Source organism: Hypomesus nipponensis, chromosome 3 (assembly GCF_054491055.1).
Source record: "Hypomesus nipponensis isolate SF chromosome 3, ASM5449105v1, whole genome shotgun sequence".
NCBI classification, from domain to species: Eukaryota; Metazoa; Chordata; class Actinopteri; order Osmeriformes; family Osmeridae; genus Hypomesus; species Hypomesus nipponensis.
The window spans coordinates 7,073,173-7,092,052 of record NC_140363.1 but is presented as its reverse complement, the minus strand read 5'-3'; the positions used below and the strand labels follow the sequence as shown (position 1 = coordinate 7,092,052).

General features: G+C 41.6%; 3 protein-coding genes and 1 pseudogene across 3 annotated transcripts; 2 read left to right on the top strand and 2 right to left on the bottom strand.

The window, feature by feature from the left end:
- Positions 1 to 1,471: 1,471 nt before the first annotated feature.
- On the bottom strand, positions 1,472 to 3,770 carry LOC146299614 (GTPase IMAP family member 9-like; annotated as a pseudogene).
- A 1,642-nt stretch (positions 3,771 to 5,412) lies between these two features.
- On the top strand, positions 5,413 to 11,278 carry LOC146299613 (uncharacterized). Its single transcript, XM_084683171.1, has 4 exons — positions 5,413 to 5,535; positions 7,328 to 7,531; positions 7,644 to 8,408; positions 8,606 to 11,278. The coding sequence occupies exons 2-4, from the start codon at positions 7,337 to 7,339 to the stop codon at positions 11,012 to 11,014; spliced, it is 3,369 nt and encodes a 1,122-aa protein (XP_084539297.1). The 5' UTR covers positions 5,413 to 5,535; positions 7,328 to 7,336; the 3' UTR covers positions 11,015 to 11,278.
- A 335-nt stretch (positions 11,279 to 11,613) lies between these two features.
- slirp (SRA stem-loop interacting RNA binding protein) lies at positions 11,614 to 12,932 on the bottom strand. Its single transcript, XM_084674658.1, has 4 exons — positions 12,824 to 12,932; positions 12,482 to 12,540; positions 12,282 to 12,389; positions 11,614 to 12,073 (listed from the first exon to the last, which is right to left on the bottom strand). The coding sequence occupies exons 1-4, from the start codon at positions 12,888 to 12,890 to the stop codon at positions 12,005 to 12,007; spliced, it is 303 nt and encodes a 100-aa protein (XP_084530784.1). The 5' UTR covers positions 12,891 to 12,932; the 3' UTR covers positions 11,614 to 12,004.
- Positions 12,933 to 13,111: 179 nt separating this feature from the next.
- alkbh1 (alkB homolog 1, histone H2A dioxygenase) lies at positions 13,112 to 17,035 on the top strand. Its single transcript, XM_084674647.1, has 6 exons — positions 13,112 to 13,243; positions 13,827 to 13,935; positions 14,091 to 14,253; positions 14,639 to 14,729; positions 14,896 to 15,089; positions 15,531 to 17,035. The coding sequence occupies exons 1-6, from the start codon at positions 13,115 to 13,117 to the stop codon at positions 15,991 to 15,993; spliced, it is 1,149 nt and encodes a 382-aa protein (XP_084530773.1). The 5' UTR covers positions 13,112 to 13,114; the 3' UTR covers positions 15,994 to 17,035.
- Positions 17,036 to 18,880: the final 1,845 nt, after the last annotated feature.

Sequence of the window (18,880 nt, the reverse complement as noted above, 5' to 3'; positions counted from 1 at the left end):
CCTGTTGTGAATTGTGACCCACCAAAGCAGAACAGTATAGTTAAAATTTTGACCACGAGTGGCTTTTCTCACCATTTAAGATACAGTATTTTATCCACCCATTAAATATGAGGTAAACTCTTTCTCTTTTCCAGGACCATGTGGTCTGCTCCCTGGGGGTGAACTTTGCTAAGTATTTGTTTTGTAAGCATTAGCACAGAGGGCTTCACAGTTGCCCACATATCGGCACTTATTAGCAATCTACATTTTCAAAGAAGACTAGCAAAAACATCCAAGATAACTGAGAAAAAAATGGAAGACCTTGGGAAGATCAATTCAGTGAGGGATTGTCCCCTCCAGAGATGCTATGTGTTTTTCCTGTCAACATCTCTATATTTGCTATTAAGTTTTGGAAACGTTCCTGGCAAAGCAGCACTCCACTATATTGGTAAGACCATCTACTTTTCTGTCCATCCATCCATTCTTCCTTCCATACATCCATCTAACTTAGGCTTGACAGATGCTATGTGGCAGACTCAGACAAATGGTAAGAGAACATTTGATATTTCATCATAGTTTAGTTTTCATCACAGAAAACAGTTGATAGTTCAATTAGTTAACAATTATTTAACTATAGCAATAGTTATTTCACTTCTACTTATTGTTGACAGTTAGCACATACGTTGTGCAGAGACACAAGAAAGGAAGTGAGGTAAAAACAAAGCAAATTCCTCTGTTCCTCATCCAGAGCATCTACAAGGTTCCAGAGGGTCTGAAGCTCATCTCTGACATCAGAGAGGGACTGGAGATAGAAGTCAACTTGTGATGGGGGCCAACATTGCCAGCGAGGTCTTTTTATTGCTTGCTAAAAGATCAACATCGTCAAAATTGAAGTATTTTGCCCTCTTTCACTCAATCGTTAATACACTGTAGCAGGTTAAGGGGTGTGGGGTTTCCACAATATAAATCTGAATAAAACCTCGGCACACACAGTCCAATGTCCATGCACAAGACTCATTTGTCACATACGCCCTTTTATAAGCAACCCACAATCAATTAACATCTCAACAAGACAAATCCTGTCTCGTTGAAGCAGGAAGTCCCTACATGGCCTGGGGGTGGATCCAACCGGATACCTGCCCTCAACCACCCCTCACCTCTCCCTGCCGTCTGCCACAACACCTATATTGCTAATATCTCATGTGAAATTGTGGCCCTAAAATGCATTCACCAGCTATAGTGTAAAAAAGGATTGAAACATCTATTTTGCACAGTTTAAAGTGGCTCTGTGAATAATGCTAGCTCTACTGCACTGGTGGGTCTGAATTAGTCTGAACTGATATAGTTCATGCCTAGTTGCATAGTTGAGTCCTCAACATTTGATTCATACATTCTAGCAAATGGAAAATTTACATTTAGCAGACGCTATTATCCAGAGCGACTTACAGTAAGTACAGGGACATTCCCCCCGAGGCGAGTAGGGTGAAGTGCCTTAACACTAGAAAAAGAAAAAGAACATGATGGTTGGAAAAATGTATTATGAAATAATTAATTTCAGACTCTACATTTAGGGGAGCCACAAGGGGGTCCAAGCTTGTTGTCACAGGGGCACTAGGTCACCCGCTTCCATCCATTAATACAACATTTATAGTATTTATAGTATACAAAATTATTATATGAAATTATATAATACATATTAAAAACAATATTTTTACGAAACATCTTAAACATTTGGCTTTAACATCTATTCAGTCTATAGACTGAAACATTGGACAAGCGTTTTGTTACAGATTCGCTCTGATTGAATCCTATTCAGCATTATTTAAAGCCAAGTTTTGAATATAAGTAGGGATCCATATCAGACAGGAGGCATCTCATCACAGAACATGACTCATCTCCTTTCCTCAGGACCATGTCGATGGTGGCCCGTGCCCTCTCTGCCCTCTGTGTCTCCACCTTCACTGCCTCTCTCTCAGCATCGTTAAACACCCTCTCCTGCAGAAGTCCATCCAGCAGACTATCCAGGACAGGCTTGGACACTCGCTCCACAAACGCCTGTCTTGCCCAACGCAGCTGCAGAGGCTCTGCAGAGCCAGAAGGTCTGGACGTCTGGGAGGCGTAGCCAGAGCTCCTCAGAGACAGGACACCAGATCGACCACCTCCCCACGCTGTAGAGAAACACAGCAGGTCAGACCAGCTACTGGGCTGGTTAGATTCCTACTCAGAGACCATATCTATGGAACATTAAACTGACTGAAGGACAGAAAGGCAAACCTAAAAACAGACAGACACAGGCAGGTAAAGTATCTAGACAGACAGACAGGCGGCAGATCTTACTTTCAGGTCTCAGCAGTAATCCAGCCTCAGATCCATCCTCAGATATCCAATCAGAATCCCAGTCTGTCTCAGCTCTGCTGTTTCCACTCACTGCACAACAACATACAAATAACCAAACAAGCTCAAGTATGATGAAGTGTAACATCCCCCGAGAGGAGCTACACCGTGGGTGAGGGCCGGTCTTCGGCAACCAAGTATCGTTTATGAAACGAAACACATTGTCTCACATTGTTAACATGTTCAAGTGTACAGGGCGGAGCATGGCTCACTGAAGAGAAGACCAGAGCACAGACAGACTTATGTTCTTTTGTTACGTTCAACATCAAATTCATGTGTGCGTCAACCTCCGTTTGTCTGAAGGAGTCTATATTGTACACGTCGTCCCAAGACCACTGACTCTTTATGAATGTTACAGTATCTTGTGAGATGTCTGTTGGAGTATGTTGTATGTTGCTTTGAATAAAAGTGTTAAATAAATGCAATATATATGTATTTATTTGAAATGAAAATGTAACATATGGAATATTAAAATAATGGGTGTTGAAATGGTTCTATTTACAATTACCGGTAGTTATGTAGCAGAGCAGCAGTGAGTGTAAAAAGCGAGATACTCACTGAATGGAGGGAGGTTTATGCTGTTGACTTTTGTCACAGGCAGTGGTGATGTCTGATACTCTTCAGAACTCCAGTTAATTTCTTTACTGACATCCATCTCAGGGTAAAACACATCTCCACTGTTTGCTGCCACCATCTCCTCCACCTTGTCCAGCAGCTGTGTCATCAGCCCTGTTCTCATTGTTGAGGACATGATACCTGTTCCCACATTTCTCAACAAGCCACTGGAGGACCTTCCCTTCTGTCTCAATGTGCTGCTCAATGGTTGTGTCTCCCAGACAGTCCCCACGAGTGAACAGCACTATAGTGTGACTCCAGACTCTCTCACTGAGAAGCTGCAGGTGTCCTTGTACAGAACTGGCTTCTTCCTCTCTTAATGAGTCATCCAAGTTTATAACCAGGAGGATAGTGTGTGGTCCTGGAGGACCCAGAGACACACTGTGTACTATCTCCTGTTTAACCGGGTTAGAAGTCCACTCTACAGGGGAATACCTCCACCATCCTGGAGTGTCGACCACAGTGACCTGCCTCCCTGCTACTTCTCCCTGTCTCTTCACACACTGAGCAACTCTCCTCAGGTCAAACTCCTCTCTGCCCAGGATGGTGTTTCCTGATGAACTCTTCCCTGCACGTCTCCCCCCCAGCAGCACAATCCTCAGCTCTGAGAGATGGAGGGAGTCACCTGTCAGAGAGAGAGAGAAAAAGGGAGGGAGGAAACGATAGATAAATGAGAGATGAAGTGAGATAGAGAAACAGGAAGTTGAGGGCAAAAGAGAGACTGCATTTTCTTTGTGAAGTTCCCAGTGATCTGAGTGTAAAGTTTGTGTTAAGTGAAGCATCTATGTGCTATTGTAATATTTTAAGTTGCAGAAATGTTCTCTGTTCATAAATGTGGTTAAATTTGCAATTTACAAAGTATACATGCTGTATGCACATTATTATCAACAATAAATAAACTGATGTTTTTCATACTATCACCTATACTATCTCAGCCTTCAGATTAGTAGCCCATAACCACTCACCACCTGACTCCCCCCAGAGAACCAAGTTTTTTTACTGAAACACGGACATAAAGACTACTTACCTGAAGCCATTGTTGTTTCTTCCCCTTCACTGTTTCCTTCTATTTTTACTGAAATACTGCATAGATCATGAAGCCATTGTTGTTTCCTCCCCTTCACTGTTTCCTTCTATTTTTACTGAAATACTGCATAGATCATGAAGCCATTGATACACTTCAAATTATTTTCCTTCTCCTCTCAATACTCCTGGAGAGAACAGAGTAAGGTCTGAGGTGAAAGAAAAAGTAGGCCCAAGTTTATGCGAGAACAGTAAAAAAAATTGCGATAACTGCTGAAGTAGAGTTCTCTCTCAACTGACTGATGTTGGGACAAGTAGGCTATGAACAATTGCAGTCTGTATTTGATGAGTTGTAACTCTACTCATCTAAGTTTTATTCCACTGAATGCTTTCTCTGTCTCTGTGGGGGAAAAACAAAGCCATATTTTTTGCTGACTAAAACCCATGTAGGCTATGGATCTTCAGAGTTACTCTTTTTCCTCCTTCAGGTAGACACATACCAAACGTCCCTCCTCCGCTGAGTCTCTCGCTTTCAACTTTCACTCTCTTTTCGTGATGACCTTTCCCAACCTTCCAAAACATCAGCAGTACCATTATGCTGTAGGCTAAGCGTTAAATTGTCTCACCACCCACCACCACCCACCTAAACACATGTCAAATATGTACCAGAATCATTATAGCATTTATCCTAATTGCTTTAGGGAATTGAGTAGGATTGTGAATGAAGGTTTTGCAGAGCTTGATTCAGGCAGTCTCCTCGGCAGGTTGTAGCCCTAACACAATGGGCTACGTTGCATGGATATACTCTCAGATTACAATGAGCCTACAGTTAAAACCTCCTCCTTGCAAAGATTGGCAGTAGTGCAAGTGGTGAGTTTTTACTTCTTTCTTGATTATTCTGTGATTTCAGACTGATTCTCTCTCTCTCACACACACACACACACACACACCACACACACACGCAATCATCTTCCCCTTTCATCTAGCAGATAGTCCGTGAAGTGAGGGAGTGATGGGATGTGAAATGACAAGTTCAGAGAGTGAGTCCGGTGTATAATATCTCCACAATGACCCTGCTAACGTGTTTAACACTAGCATTTCCAGCTCCCACTTGAATTGTGTGCAATGTTCAACAAACACTTGGCACACAAGGCTGGAGAAACTACCGCTACCTGTTTATTTGTTGCGGATGAAGCATTATATTACAAAACAATGCACTTGGTTTGTATACATATTAGAAAAGGACCAAGTAGTATGTATAATCCACTGATATTCAAGTATTGTAGGATCAATACAATACAGGATATTTTGAGCTAGCTATGGGCAAGAACTATGACATCCCTGAACATGAGTGTAGTAATGACATCATAATGCTGGTTGCCATAGTAATGCTTGATGATGAGAAGAACAACATGTTAACATTTACATCTGGCAGAGTGTGTTTTGCATTGCTAAGACTCAATCCGTTTATGATTTAACCAAAAGCAAACAAAAGACTGAAGTACGATTATGAATGAATTCCAGGTGAGGAACCTTTCTGTAAATCTTTTGACAATTTTGGAAAAGGTATTTTCTTTTTTACTACAAAAGTAGTCTTTATGAATAAAATGTTTAGGGGCACTGTCTGTCCACTTGGCACTTCAGTCACAAAAGTGTTTTTAGGTTGTTGATGAGTAGATAGAGATTAGGTAGCAAAATTATATTTATAAGATAAATTGATCCTTTGTGCACCGCAAGAAGTATTTGAAAGTATTTGCAATAGTAAAGTACCCAGGTCTGTGCAGAAATGAGATGGTGTAATCATAAAACCTTTAGCCTGGGGGTCTTTGTGACTAGGCCTACATACCTTTGACCTGCTTGCGAGGGGGGCTGCAGTGTCAGCCTGACAAGGGCCTCAGACCTTGTTGGTGAGGGTGGAGGCCTACATGAAGACATGGACCATGGAACATGTTGTAGCCTCAAGGTTGACATTGTGTGTTTTTGTTTGCAGAATGGGTGTTTTGATACATCTACAGTATGCCTCAACCCTTGTTGTACTTAAAAATGTGTATCATTTGGTTTCTTTTATATTTTATTTCTTTATATCCCCCTGTAGTTCAGTTGCACTTACGTCTTTGATCTTTGATATATCATTGCGTTTTTTATCAGTTATACTTATTTATACTTTAGTGTTTTGTATACATTCATGGCTTGAGCATCATGTTCAGATGTAGCCTTTTGTTTTGTAAGAGTGCAAAAGAGACATTGTTGTCTGACTTGTTGTCTAAATTTGTTGAAGAGAGACACATTTTCTGTTAGTAAGTGGTAAAAATCGAGCTTTTTGGTTGAACTAAGTGCAATCTGTTTTAGATTAATGAAATGTCAGGCTAAATGTCTTTAACTTGTCTTAAACTTATGCTATTCCTGCTATAAAATTCTGAAAGCTTCAAAATTTCAACAATGTGGAAGTTGGCAACCTTTCGGGACATACAAGAAACCCCCTTATCTGTTCTAAAATCAGCGTAAACCACGGACTCGAGGGGCTTATTGCTTTTCTAAAACTGTTACTACAAATATTTGATATGGTTTCATCAATAAAAACTATTTGAAACAAAATAGTTTAATAATAAACCGTCATTCTTCCGCTACTACAAAGTATAGTTCCTACATAAATCGTTGCCACGCAACAGCCAGATGGACACCTTTGCAGTCTTTTTCAATTTGAAATATTCGATGCGCAGTAATATCGAATGTTAAAGAATGTTATGAGGACAACCTGTGAGGTTATGCTGGATTTTACAACGGCATGGAATGCAATATAGCCAATCACAATCAAGGATGGGAACAACCAGTTTTAGAAAAGAATGTTTACTTGTTTTCATGGAGAGGAACACTGATGACATAATGTCTCTGTGATGTCAGAATAAGGCCTAAGCGACTGCTGGCTGTATCACGGTGGTTGAGTGGTTACAACTGTTTGAAGAGGAGTTACAAATGTTTAGAGGTGATAGTTTGGCTGATGTTGAGCTGTTTAATACACCGTATATGATGGCGCTTGCCACAACAAAGGTGAGAGAGAGTAATACAAATCCAACTGTTGATACTTTTAAGAGATATTTGAGAGATTGATAACAGAATGTTATCCGACAGAGCAAAAGTGCTGTGTGTATGAGTATATTAGCTCAAGAAAAGAAAGAGAAAATTGGGAGATTAAGGTATAAAAAAGGATCACAGGAATGAGAGAATGAGTTACAAAGAAGGGAAAGAGTCAAACAAAATGTGACTTGTTTTTTGTTGCCTCCTACAATCTCTGACTTCTCTCCCATTCACTCCACAGTAAAGGAGAATGAGTGTCACAGCTCAAATGGAGGCACGGAGGGAGTGCATTGATGATTGCCTTTGTGAGATGGCCCTGGAGGACAGGAAATGGATGGCAAAAAAGATGTTCAGCTTGAAACGTGACCTCTTGACCGAGCTGGAGAGCCAGATGACCGATCTCCAAACAGAGTGGAGGATGAACAACAAAGTTCTGAGAAACAAGGTCTTTACTTGTGAACACTGGCTTTCACCTTAAGACATTTCTTTTGGTTTCACTTACTTTTAAGTGTCTATTACCATTTTTACCAACTTATTGTTTATCTACTGTATTAAAGGTCGATGAGATGCTTCAATCGGACATTCCAGACAGAAAAGGGATCCTCGAAACCCTGAGAGACTTTGAACGAATCTGGGATGAGAAGATCCTAAAAAGAAAAGGGACCACTGAAGGGATCGAGGCTTCGAAACAGAATGGCGACAGTAGAGATGAGAAGTCCGAGGGAAACGAAGAAGGCAGGAGAGTAGAAGGTGGTGAGACGATGAAAGTGTCCTGTGGCTGCGGTCTTCAAGGCAATGGGGGTGGGAAGAAACGAAACAGATGCCAAAAGATAAGGATGGAAGAGGAGATGTTTTGGCGGAGGGCAGTGGAGCTTCAGAATATCCAAGCACAAGAGGAGAGACGCGAGAGAGTGAACCTTCAAAGACAACGGCAGAAGGAGGACAAGAAAAGAGAAGAAGAAATGAAAAAGAAAGAGAGGGAACAGTTGGAGAACGAGCAAAGGCTGATGGAGGAAGAAAAAAGGATCACAGGAATGAGAGAGAAAGTGTTACAAGCCCAGGAGAGAGTGATACACAACAAACGAGAAGAATGTGACCGCAAGATAAATAAGGTCAACAAAATAGTGATGGAAGCAAGGGCTCAGGTGGATGAGGCAAAAAAAAGAGAAAGAGATTTGCAAAGAAAGGCAAAAGAGATTGCTCACAAGCGAGAGGAATGTGACCGCTCAGTGGATCAAGTCAATAAAAAAGTGTTGGAACTGAGAGCACAAGCTAAGAGAGCAAAAGAGCAAATGACTTTACTGGAAGGACAAAGTGTGAAGGTAATCGATAACATTACAACTAGTTCATGAGATAATCTGTAATAGCATTCAGAATGAGTGGTCGAACACAACACATAGCCCTGTGCAGTATTTATTTGAGAAATAGTACATTATATTATTTGTGTAATAGTATATTTGGAATCAGCCACTGAGCCTGAGTCAGTGGAGTTTGGCTGTAACTCTCTCTTTCTCTCTAGACACAGAAAGCAGATGAGAGGAAAAACCAAAGTGAAGAAAACATGCATCCCCGGGAAGGAAGGATGCAGAAAGAGGAGGATGGAACAGAGAGGCTTGGAGAGACCGAACGGGTAGGAAGAGAAGGAAGGAAGGACAGCAAGATGAGGACAAACAAGGAACCAGGGAGCTTTGGTGATGACGCGCCTCAGAAAGAAAGAGAAGGGAAAGGAGAGAAAACTGATATGAAGGCGACAAAAAGGATGGAGGAGAATGCAAGAAAATCCAAAAATGAACTGAGGAGGCAGTGGGAAGAAAAGAGATCACGCATAGAGCTGGACATCAAGAAGAGGCGGGAGGAAGAGAGACTTCTAAAAAAGTCAGAGGCCAAGAACAGGGAGGAAGAGAGACTGCTAAAAGAGTCAGAGGCCAAGGTGAAACAGAGAGCGCACACAGAGAAATTGCTGAAAGAATCTTGGGCCAAGAAGAGAGAGGCAGAGAGACTGCTTAAAGAATCAGAGGCCAAGAAGAAGGAGAAAGAGAGACTTCTAAAAGAGTCAGAGGCCAAGAAGAGAGAGGCAGAGAGACTGCTTAAAGAATCAGAGGCCAAGAAGAAGGAGGAAGAGAGACTTCTAAAAGAGTCAGAGGCCAAGAAGAGTGAGGAAGAGAGACTTCGAAAAGAATCAGAGGCCAAGGTGAAGCAAAGAGCGCACACAGAGAAATTGCTGAAAGAATCTTGGGCCAAGAAGAGAGAGGCAGAGAGACTGCTTAAAGAATCAGAGGCCAAGAAGAAGGAGGAAGAGAGACTTCTAAAAGAGTCAGAGGCCAAGAAGAGGGAGGCAGACAGACTGCTTAAAGAATCAGAGGCCAAGAAGAAGGAGGAAGAGAGACTTCTAAAAGAGTCAGAGGCCAAGGTGAAGCAAAGAGCGCACACAGAGAAATTGCTGAAAGAATCTTGGGCCAAGAAGAGAGAGGCAGAGAGACTGCTTAAAGAATCAGAGGCCAAGAAGAAGGAGGAAGAGAGACTTCTAAAAGAGTCAGAGGCCAAGAAGAGGGAGGAAGAGAGACTTCTAAAAGAGTCAGAGGCCAAGGTGAAGCAAAGAGCGCACACAGAGAAATTGCTGAAAGAATCTTGGGCCAAGAAGAGAGAGGCAGAGAGACTGCTTAAAGAATCAGAGGCCAAGAAGAAGGAGGAAGAGAGACTTCTAAAAGAGTCAGAGGCCAAGAAGAGGGAGGAAGAGAGACTTCTAAAAGAGTCAGAGGCCAAGGTGAAGCAAAGAGCGCACACAGAGAAATTGCTGAAAGAATCTTGGGCCAAGAAGAGAGAGGCAGAGAGACTGCTTAAAGAATCAGAGGCCAAGAAGAAGGAGGAAGAGAGACTTCTAAAAGAGTCAGAGGCCAAGAAGAGAGAGGCAGAGAGATTGCTAAAAGAGTCAGAGGCCAAGAAGAAGGAGGAAGAGAGACTTCTAAAAGAGTCAGAGGCCAAGGTGAAGCAAAGAGCGCACACAGAGAAATTGCTGAAAGATTCTTGGGCCAAGAAGAGAGAGGCAGAGAGATTGCTAAAAGAATCAGAGGCCAAGAAGAGGGAGGAAGAGGAGGAACAAAGGCTTTATATGGAGGCCAAGAGAAAGGAGGAGGAAAACAGGAAGAAAGAGTTTGAAACCAAACTGCAGAAGGCAAATGAAGAAGGGGAAAGGCTATTACAGCAATGGGAACAAGAAAAGGCCAAACGGCTGGCTTTTGAGGAAGAAATTAGGAAAAGAAAGGAAAATGAGCAAAAGAAAGACTTGGAGACCAAAAAAGCAAGGGAGGAAGAGGAGAAGAAAGGGTCCAAATACCAACAGAATGAAGATATGAGAAAGAAAGCTGATGAGGTGAGAAGGAAGAAGAAAGAGGAAGAAGACTTAAGGAAAACTTGTAAGGCTGAAAGACCGAGGGAGGAGGAGAGGAAACTGCCAGCACAGCAACAGAATACAATGGTTCCCCTTAGGAAGAAAACGAAGGAAGAGGAGGAGACGGCAAACAGGGAAAGAAGAGAGGTTGAGGAAGCCTTAAAACATCCAAACAGGGCTCAGCTTGAACGTTTACTGAAAAGGGAACAAGCAAAAATCGACCTCATTATTGAGAAGAGAAGGTTGGCGGGATTAGGGTGGGGGGAGAGCAGTACAGTCCTGGAGAAACCAAATCCCCCTCGATGTACAATTTTCGATAAAGATCCAGAGCTACTGCTGAGCTCTGAGGAGGAAACAGATGGTGAATTTGATAAACAAGAGGAGGAAGAACAAAGCCAAATAGAGATGGGAGGAAAAAAGATGGAGGAAAAACACGAAAGTGAAGAGGACAGGCCGTTGAAAGAAGACATAACAAAGCCACGGAAGCCAAAAGTAAACAAATTCAAGACCTTTTTTCAAAAGTTCATACCTGGATTTTAGCCCAATGGTGTTCTAAAAGAGTATGTTGATATGTCATGCCTGAACCTTTAATAATAAATAACTAACAAAGATTATAAGAGGAAAAACACGAAGAGAAGAGCACAGGCAGTTGAAAGAAGACAGTAAAGCCACGAAAGCCAAAAGTAAACAAATACACTACTTTTTTGACGTTCATACATGGATTTCAGCCCAAAGGTGTTCTCAAAGATAATTGTTGATCTGTCATGCCTAAATCTTTAATAATAAATAACTAAATCAGTCAATAATAGCCCAAATACATTTGTATTCAGCTTCAACATTTGTTCCATTATGTATGAACCACAAGTGGGTACTGATCTCCAGGTTTGTGTCATGCAACCTCATCTTATAGTCTGGATACACTGTGTTTCCCCTTTATTGTATACTTGAACAGAATGGAACATGCCTTAGAATCAAATACCAGTACCTCTACATTGTCAGTAAAGAGATAAATGGTTTGTGGATGCTCACTACTACCAGAGCTCCAATGCAACATTGGATGGTGTCATCATAGGATCACAGGAGTGTAGTCTCAAATTACACAACATTCAGGGAACAGCAACCCAAAACAAGGGCTCACATTTGGTCACATTGTCACTTTATTGTGAGAGACGGACAAGGTGGTGCTTATTTGAACACATTCATCCATTATCACCTCTTCATATATTGTGTAACTTCAATGATGAGAGTTTGTAAAGAAAACATGCAGTAACTTTCAAGCAACATCAATTTGAATAGGTCAGAATACATGGCCATGTTTTAATTGAGTTACCCATTTTGGGCAATATTTTCAGTTACACAATATGGAGATTTGATTGGCTCCCTTCTTTTGTAAAAACAAAATGGCAGAACAAAGACTGCTGACATATGAAGATGGTTCCATTGTTCATTCACAGTTTACATTGACTGTATACACCTTCAAATTCAGCTGGTTCCATCGTTCATTCACAGTTTACATCGACACCTTCAAATTCAGCTGTCTTCAGCCTCTGTGTATGGCTTGCGCACAGCAAAGACTTTTCTGTTCATTTGGACTTGAAGCTGGAGAAACAAACAAGACACACATACGGAGCAACAGGAAGCACATTAATTTACTCGGTCTTCATTTGTCTTCGTAGGAGTTATGAATTAAGTATCATCCAGCATATCATTTTCTACATTCAAGTAGGCCTTTCTATGGAAAACATTGAATATCCCCAGATTCCCTCTTGGCGAATGAGCTCTAAAGCTGATAAAAGAAGGGCCTTACCTTGGATCCCTCCAGCATGTGAGGCTCCTTCTGCAGAGCATTGAGCTGGCCGTCCTCTGATGCATACCCCACCCAACACACACCTTTGTGGAAACCTGTCTGTCTGTCCTGTTCAGGTGTAACACAATATATTAGGAAAGTAAGAACAAGTTACACGGTGTAGGCAATATATTATATGTATTTTAGTTTGACAAACTTACAAAAGGTAGGAAGCATCTCTTGACTTGTCCAAACTGTCCAAAGTATTCCCTCATTTCCTCTGTCAAAGGATAAAAACATCGTTAGGTATTAACAAACTATTATAAAATTGGGTGCATTTAACACTTAACCACCCAAAGCTGGATAGCAATTTGAATTCTCCAGAATTACACAATGACACAGATTCTCACAAGAGGCAAATAGCCTGACAATGTCAAGGAAGCTAGCGTAGCTTAGCTTTTACCTTTTTTCCAACACAAACCAGTGGTGCAAAACGCTAACATGGTAAGGCACGGTATAACATTGTGTGCACACATGATATTTTACACTGAAATAATGCTTACTGCTTGCTACGGTCCATGGTATTTTAGAAACAAACACCTCGAAAACCTTCTTTGACGTAGCAGCCATGTTTCGTCCTTGGTGAGCTTTCAACTTATGACCCTAAACCACGTGACCACGGTTTAGAAATGTAAATAATTATTATACATTCAAATGTACATCTTACAATGAAAAAAGCACACAGTTAAATTATTAAGTTTATACATTTTATTTATTTCAGTGGTATAAGGGACAACCATGTTTTATTTAAAATCGTTTTTGTTTATTTGAGTTGAAAGGTCAGTATAGCAAACATGGCTGCTTCCATAATGGAACATGGTGAAGATGCGTTCAGAAAGTTGTTTAAACTTTATAAGCGAAGAAGTCCCCCACCTGATTTCAGTGACGTCCTTGACTTTTCAAAGATTGTTAAATGTGACAAGGTACTTAAATCATGGATATATTGAGATCGCTAGACTGTTACATGTTCCTGCTTGTAGTAGCCTATGCATAGATATACAATTTAGTTACTCGGCATAGTCACATTTCGTTCCCTTCTAACAGTAATGTGTGGTGGTTACTCAAGTTAAAATATGCAAAAAGTGGGTGTTTTGTACATCATGTACAATTTTTTAAAATACATCCAGGAGGTTGTTTGAGCCAGCTACAGCAGATGGGAAACGTTCAAGTTCCAAAGGCTTAATATTTTCGTACGCAACTCACAGTCAGAGTATGCTATGCCTAAAAACACGTTGCCTATTTGAGACAATCGACTTTTCGACACAGCTTACAAATTTCGCCACATTGTTTACCCCCAAACTGCTGATGTTATGATATGCTTGGAAGGGGGTACAACTACAATCATTTTAGTACATCTGGCAAAGCTATCACTGCTTGCAGCTATGTGCGTGTCATCCCTGCTGCAACGTCTTGCATAGTTACTGCCGATTCATGTGTACCACATGCCCCAATTTGATTATGAATGGTGTTGGTTAGGGTGGTGATAATGTGAATGATGATTGACAGGTATTTCCCACCAAACTGGACCCAACTGTAGTCAGTGATGGGGAGGCAAAGATGGAGGGACTACGACCTATCAGGGACTGGCAGGCCTTTGGCATACACGGTTATCCAGGTAAAATACCTGAATGGAAAGTTACAAAAGTAGTAGGTAAAGTCCCCTTTGGACTTTCAAACATACATGCAACATACAACAGTCAGGTTATTATATGAATGTAAAGATATCCATTATAATCTTTTCATATTAAATCCTGTTGTCCTTGTCTCAAGGGTTCATCTTCATCTCCAACCCATTCCTGCATGGCTCACAGCACTACTGGATCAGACAGTGTCTGAAGACCTACCCTCAGAAGCCCAACGTTTGCAACTTGGACATGCACATGTCCCCCACTGAGACAGAGGATATATGGGGGAAGAGTGCCCACCTACTCCAGTACTAAAACCTATTTCCACTATTGAGGGCTATTAAACAACACAGACAAACAGTAGAGGGTGTTTCATAAAGTGCTTGTTTGACAATCACCCCTGCATGTAACTCAAAAACCTCCCTTGATGAATTCCTATTGGGTTAGATGTTGGGCTTCCAAATCTAAAGGATAATAGGTTAGTAGGGGTGGGTAATTAACTATGACCAATGACATTTTAAATATATAAACTAAATACTGAGCCAATTTGAAGAACCATAGTATTTCTTATATTGATTTCTAAAATGCACATACCAATATCTATCAATTCATAGAGGAATATGATGTCACTGCTTGGAAAATCTTCCTGTCTGAAATATCTATGGCCTGTCTTGTGTGTTTCTCTTTTTACAGGAAGAAGGACTCAGGGAAAAGGGAACCAAAGACACTGCTGGAAAAGCTTCGCTGGGTGACCCTCGGCTACCACTACAACTGGGACACCAAGGTTACTCATTTGCGCTACTCCAGATTAGCTGGAATGCTAATGACCAAGTTTCTTGTTTTTTTTTATTTCTGTTTCTCTCCATATTTGAGTTCAGATAGTGGACAATCTAGCAAGTGAATAAGAAAGCCCCTATCTTTTTCGTTACATTTTTTCTGTCTTTCTCTAGACGTATTCTGCAGATCACTATACGCCTTTCCCTGACGATCTTTACTCATTGTCCCGCCACATCGCTGCGGCCTGTGGGTTCACCAGCTTTAGAGCCGAGGCAGGAATCCTTAACTACTACCATTCCGATTCTTCCCTGGGCATCCATGTGGACGAATCGGAGCTGGACCACACGCCACCGCTGCTGTCATTCAGGTGAGAGAAAAAGGAACTGGACAATCTGGAACAGTTTAGTCAAAGAATCAGAATCAGAATGGGATTTATTCGCCATGAAAGTTTGCACAGACGAGGAATTTGCTTTGGCAGGAAGGTGCATACAGTAGACATATAGGAATCTTTAATTTAAATATGTGGTCTAACTATACTAAGGATACATAAACTAGCAGTACTAAGTGGAATACAATTAAAATAAAATAGAATATACAATAAAGTAGAATATAAGTTACCAATTTACAATATAAAATACAATATAAAATACAAGCTATGTGAATCATTTGGTTAGTGGTTTATCCCCCCCAAAAGAAGTGAGACAAATATTATTAGTGTATAAACAGTTCTTGCCAAGATGTTCTCACGTCATCCAACTATCTTTAAAGTAGTAATATGTTTGCAAATCATATCTCCCCATGAAAACAGTTTTGGCCAATCAGCTGTGTTCCTCCTCGGAGGCACCCAGAGGGAAGAGCTGCCCACAGCCATGTACATGCACAGCGGCGATGTCATGGTGATGTCAGGACACAGCCGCCTCCTCTACCATGCCGTGCCACGCATAGTTCCAGCCCCCAAGGGAGACCCTTTAAATCCCACTCTGGAGTTGGAGGGCTTAGACCTGGGCCCAGACCACGGACTCACCCAGCCTTGTACCCAGGGGGAAAGCCCACTGGTCAGGCAGGTGTCTGCTGAGGACTGGGCAGTGTGCTCCAGGTACATCCAGACTTCCAGGTTGAATATGACTGTCAGACAGGTGCTGGGTCCTGGGAAGGCATTCCCCAAGGTGGATACTAGCAAACAAACAGAAACAAGTGACACGGAAGGGTACCATGAAGTTCAGGATGGACAGAATCAGGGACCCAAGAAGAAGAAATGGAGTGACTGTTAACTGATTATTACATGTGATGGTTGCTGACATATTACATTACACACATTCTTCTATAGCTTCTTGATGACAAGCAAATAATTTACATCGATGTTCAAATATTTATTGTATTTATAAAGTTGAGGATTTTTTTTTATCACAGAGCGATTGTTGAAACAGTTCCAAACCAAGTATACAGTATGTATCCCTGCCCCTCAAATGTATACTTTGACTTCCACAAAAGTGTTTGAAGATGGAATTTTGGTAGACAACCAAGATGGCCATTCATCAATTGGTTGTCTATCCATAAGCATTTTGGTCTGCACCCGTTGTTAATGTCCCTTGGAATTCCAAAATTAACTGAGAAGGTTCCAGACTAATACGTATCTGCAATTTGGTTTGGCGATGCTAGACTAAGCAAAATGGCCTGTTTTCTGGTTTGGAAACAGCACTACTTCCCAGGTGAAGGCCTATCATTCTAATGGAGAGAAAATGAATGGGTATGTGTGTGGGTTGGAGGGTTGGAGGGGCAAATGAACCCACTCTATCAGGTGACGGATGCATGCATCAGAATTTCCAAGTAACGCTATTGAGCGGAGATGTATCTCACTGGAGTGAGGCTAATTTGTAAACGAGGAAGGGGTGGGTGTGGTTTTGTACCCCTGCACTTGCTTGCCTGAGTACCCCAGTACCTGTATGTTTTCTGACAATAATGGTTGTTGTGATGCGTGTCTTAGTAGGAGGTAGAGTGTGCACATATTCATGCATGTGAGTGACAGAGTCTGAAAAAGAAATGAGAGTCTGTGTTTGTGTGAGGGATCTAGAAGCAACAGGGCAGAAACAAAGGCGGCAACTAGGTAGAAAAGAGCAGATAATGTACAGGCAACAGGAATTATGTGACTACATAGATCATTCTGAAAGTGCATGCTTTTATATGGGGATTTAGGGCGCCTCTCTGCGCATCAGGATGGAAATGCTGTGTATGGAGGTATATTAGGGTCAAAAAGATTTGCAAGTGTAAAACTGAATATAAAGGCGGAATACCCAGTTCTGTGATTGACCACAAGTTTCATTTTTGTGGGTGTGAGTGTATTTTTGATTGGTGAATGAGACCCGCGACCGGGCTTTGAGGGGTCTTTGGCCACTGCCCCTGGTGCCGAGAGGGCCAGGAAGGCTCTGACTCTCTGGGGATGTTACAGTCTGTGTGCGTGTGCATGTGCTGTGCGTATTGTAAATGTGTGTTTGGTTCAGATTGTAGACCCCTTTTTTGAGGTTGGTATAGTGTATGTGTAGCGCCTAGTTTACAATGGCAAGACAAAATGTCACAGTCATCAGACTTTGCAGAATGTGTCCCAGCTCTTTCCCATCACAGTGACAGTGTCTACTCAGCAATATTACAAACATAATCAATCCATATCCATTACTTTACACAGGCTCTCTCCATAGCAGGAACAACATGTTTAAGAAGGACCCGCTTAAAATCGAACGAGTTAAGACATCAATATAGGGCTACTTGTCATATAAGACGCTTGTATTTAAAGTTGATTGGATTCAAATCCATCCATTCTAAATCTGTATGATGTTATTGCAATTATGGAGGCAATTGATGCAGAATAAATGCAGTCCACGATACCATATGTGCTGATACAACGAGAGAAGCTGTGGGTACTTAATCATATTTGTTAAAGGGACCATGCAACGACAGCTAGTTCTTTGATACGACACAAGAGAACTTAAGTGGCACTGTCCTTGGTGAAGCTGTAGCAGACACTTTTAAGTTATGCTTCTCATTTTCACTCCCCTCTGGTTTTTCATCTTTTTTCTCCATTCTCTCTTTCTCTTTCATTTCTTCAACTCTGTGAACTCTGTTAGGTCAGGGATTTCACTGACCTGGTCTTTTTTTTTCTTTCTTCGTCCTTGTATATTTGCAATGCTAGCACAATAGCTTATGTTGGCGAGCAAGTAGCAAGATCAGATAAATCATCCAGAATTGTTGACTAGTGTACAAGATTTTGTCTTTCAGTGTGTTCACTGCTCAAATGGTTGTCTTTAGTATGCTATCCTAAAGGCAGGGTAGGTAATGCTGTTGAGAAGCACGTTTTGTCATATTTGCCAAAATAAACTTGACATCCTGATATCAACCAATAATTCAAAAGTTTGACAGTAATATTGAAAGCAATCCAACATCTGGGGGCATCACATGACTAATAAACACGACCTATCATTAAGGTCGGACCGGCACTGATGATGGATGGCATTCGAGTCATATTGTCACTCTGTGTGCAGGCATTAGCTGCTAATCGGCAGCTAATTCAATGTATAGACAGCTCATTAAAGATTAACAAGCCTTATAGGAGTGGCTAGACCTTAATAAACCTTGCAGCGATGGATGAGTTTGGCTCCTCAATGCGACAAGCAGACAAATGACTATAAGGTGCACCAAGAAGTTAAAGTAGTTATCGTGGCCCATTTCCAGGAAGCAAATAAAATGAGAGGAGAAGGAAAGTGTTGCTTTTCTTATCACTGCCACACTGACACTCTGGTTTTCTCCTTCCCACCCTTTGTCTCCTGAGTCAACGAAAGAATCTCTGCTTCACTGACATCTGCTCATGGATGTCCTCCCGCCACCTCAAAACAGAGTTACTCTTCATCCCTGCCATCACCAGTGACAGCATCTCTGTGGCAGCCTCTCAATCCTCAATAAACCTGTAGGCATCTATCTCGATGACAACCTGGATTTCAAGAAACACCCGCCTAATCTACATGCTCCCCAGCACTCACACACGGCTCCGATGGGGTTTTGTTCTGTCCTCCACAGTATTTTAGAATTGACGAGTTTCATGAGAACAACTGTAAACTACTTGGCCTGTCCAATGTTGACTTACTTTTGATTGTGGATGCCGAGTAGGCC

Excerpts from the sequence above, each read along its gene's own strand:
- LOC146299613 (XM_084683171.1), top strand. The coding sequence starts at position 7,337 with ATGAGTGTCACAGCTCAAATGGAGGCACGGAGGGAGTGCATTGATGAT. Across the intron at positions 7,532-7,643 it reads ACAAAGTTCTGAGAAACAAG|GTCGATGAGATGCTTCAATC; the intron begins GTCTTTACTTGT and ends ACTGTATTAAAG. Across the intron at positions 8,409-8,605 it reads TGGAAGGACAAAGTGTGAAG|ACACAGAAAGCAGATGAGAG; the intron begins GTAATCGATAAC and ends CTTTCTCTCTAG.
- slirp (XM_084674658.1), bottom strand. The coding sequence starts at position 12,890 with ATGGCTGCTACGTCAAAGAAGGTTTTCGAGGTGTTTGTTTCTAAAATA. Across the intron at positions 12,390-12,481 it reads AGAGATGCTTCCTACCTTTT|GACAGACAGACAGGTTTCCA; the intron begins GTAAGTTTGTCA and ends ACACCTGAACAG. Across the intron at positions 12,074-12,281 it reads ACATGCTGGAGGGATCCAAG|CTTCAAGTCCAAATGAACAG; the intron begins GTAAGGCCCTTC and ends TTGTTTCTCCAG.
- alkbh1 (XM_084674647.1), top strand. The coding sequence starts at position 13,115 with ATGGCTGCTTCCATAATGGAACATGGTGAAGATGCGTTCAGAAAGTTG. Across the intron at positions 14,254-14,638 it reads AAGAGTGCCCACCTACTCCA|GAAGAAGGACTCAGGGAAAA; the intron begins GTACTAAAACCT and ends CTCTTTTTACAG. Across the intron at positions 15,090-15,530 it reads CCACCGCTGCTGTCATTCAG|TTTTGGCCAATCAGCTGTGT; the intron begins GTGAGAGAAAAA and ends CCATGAAAACAG.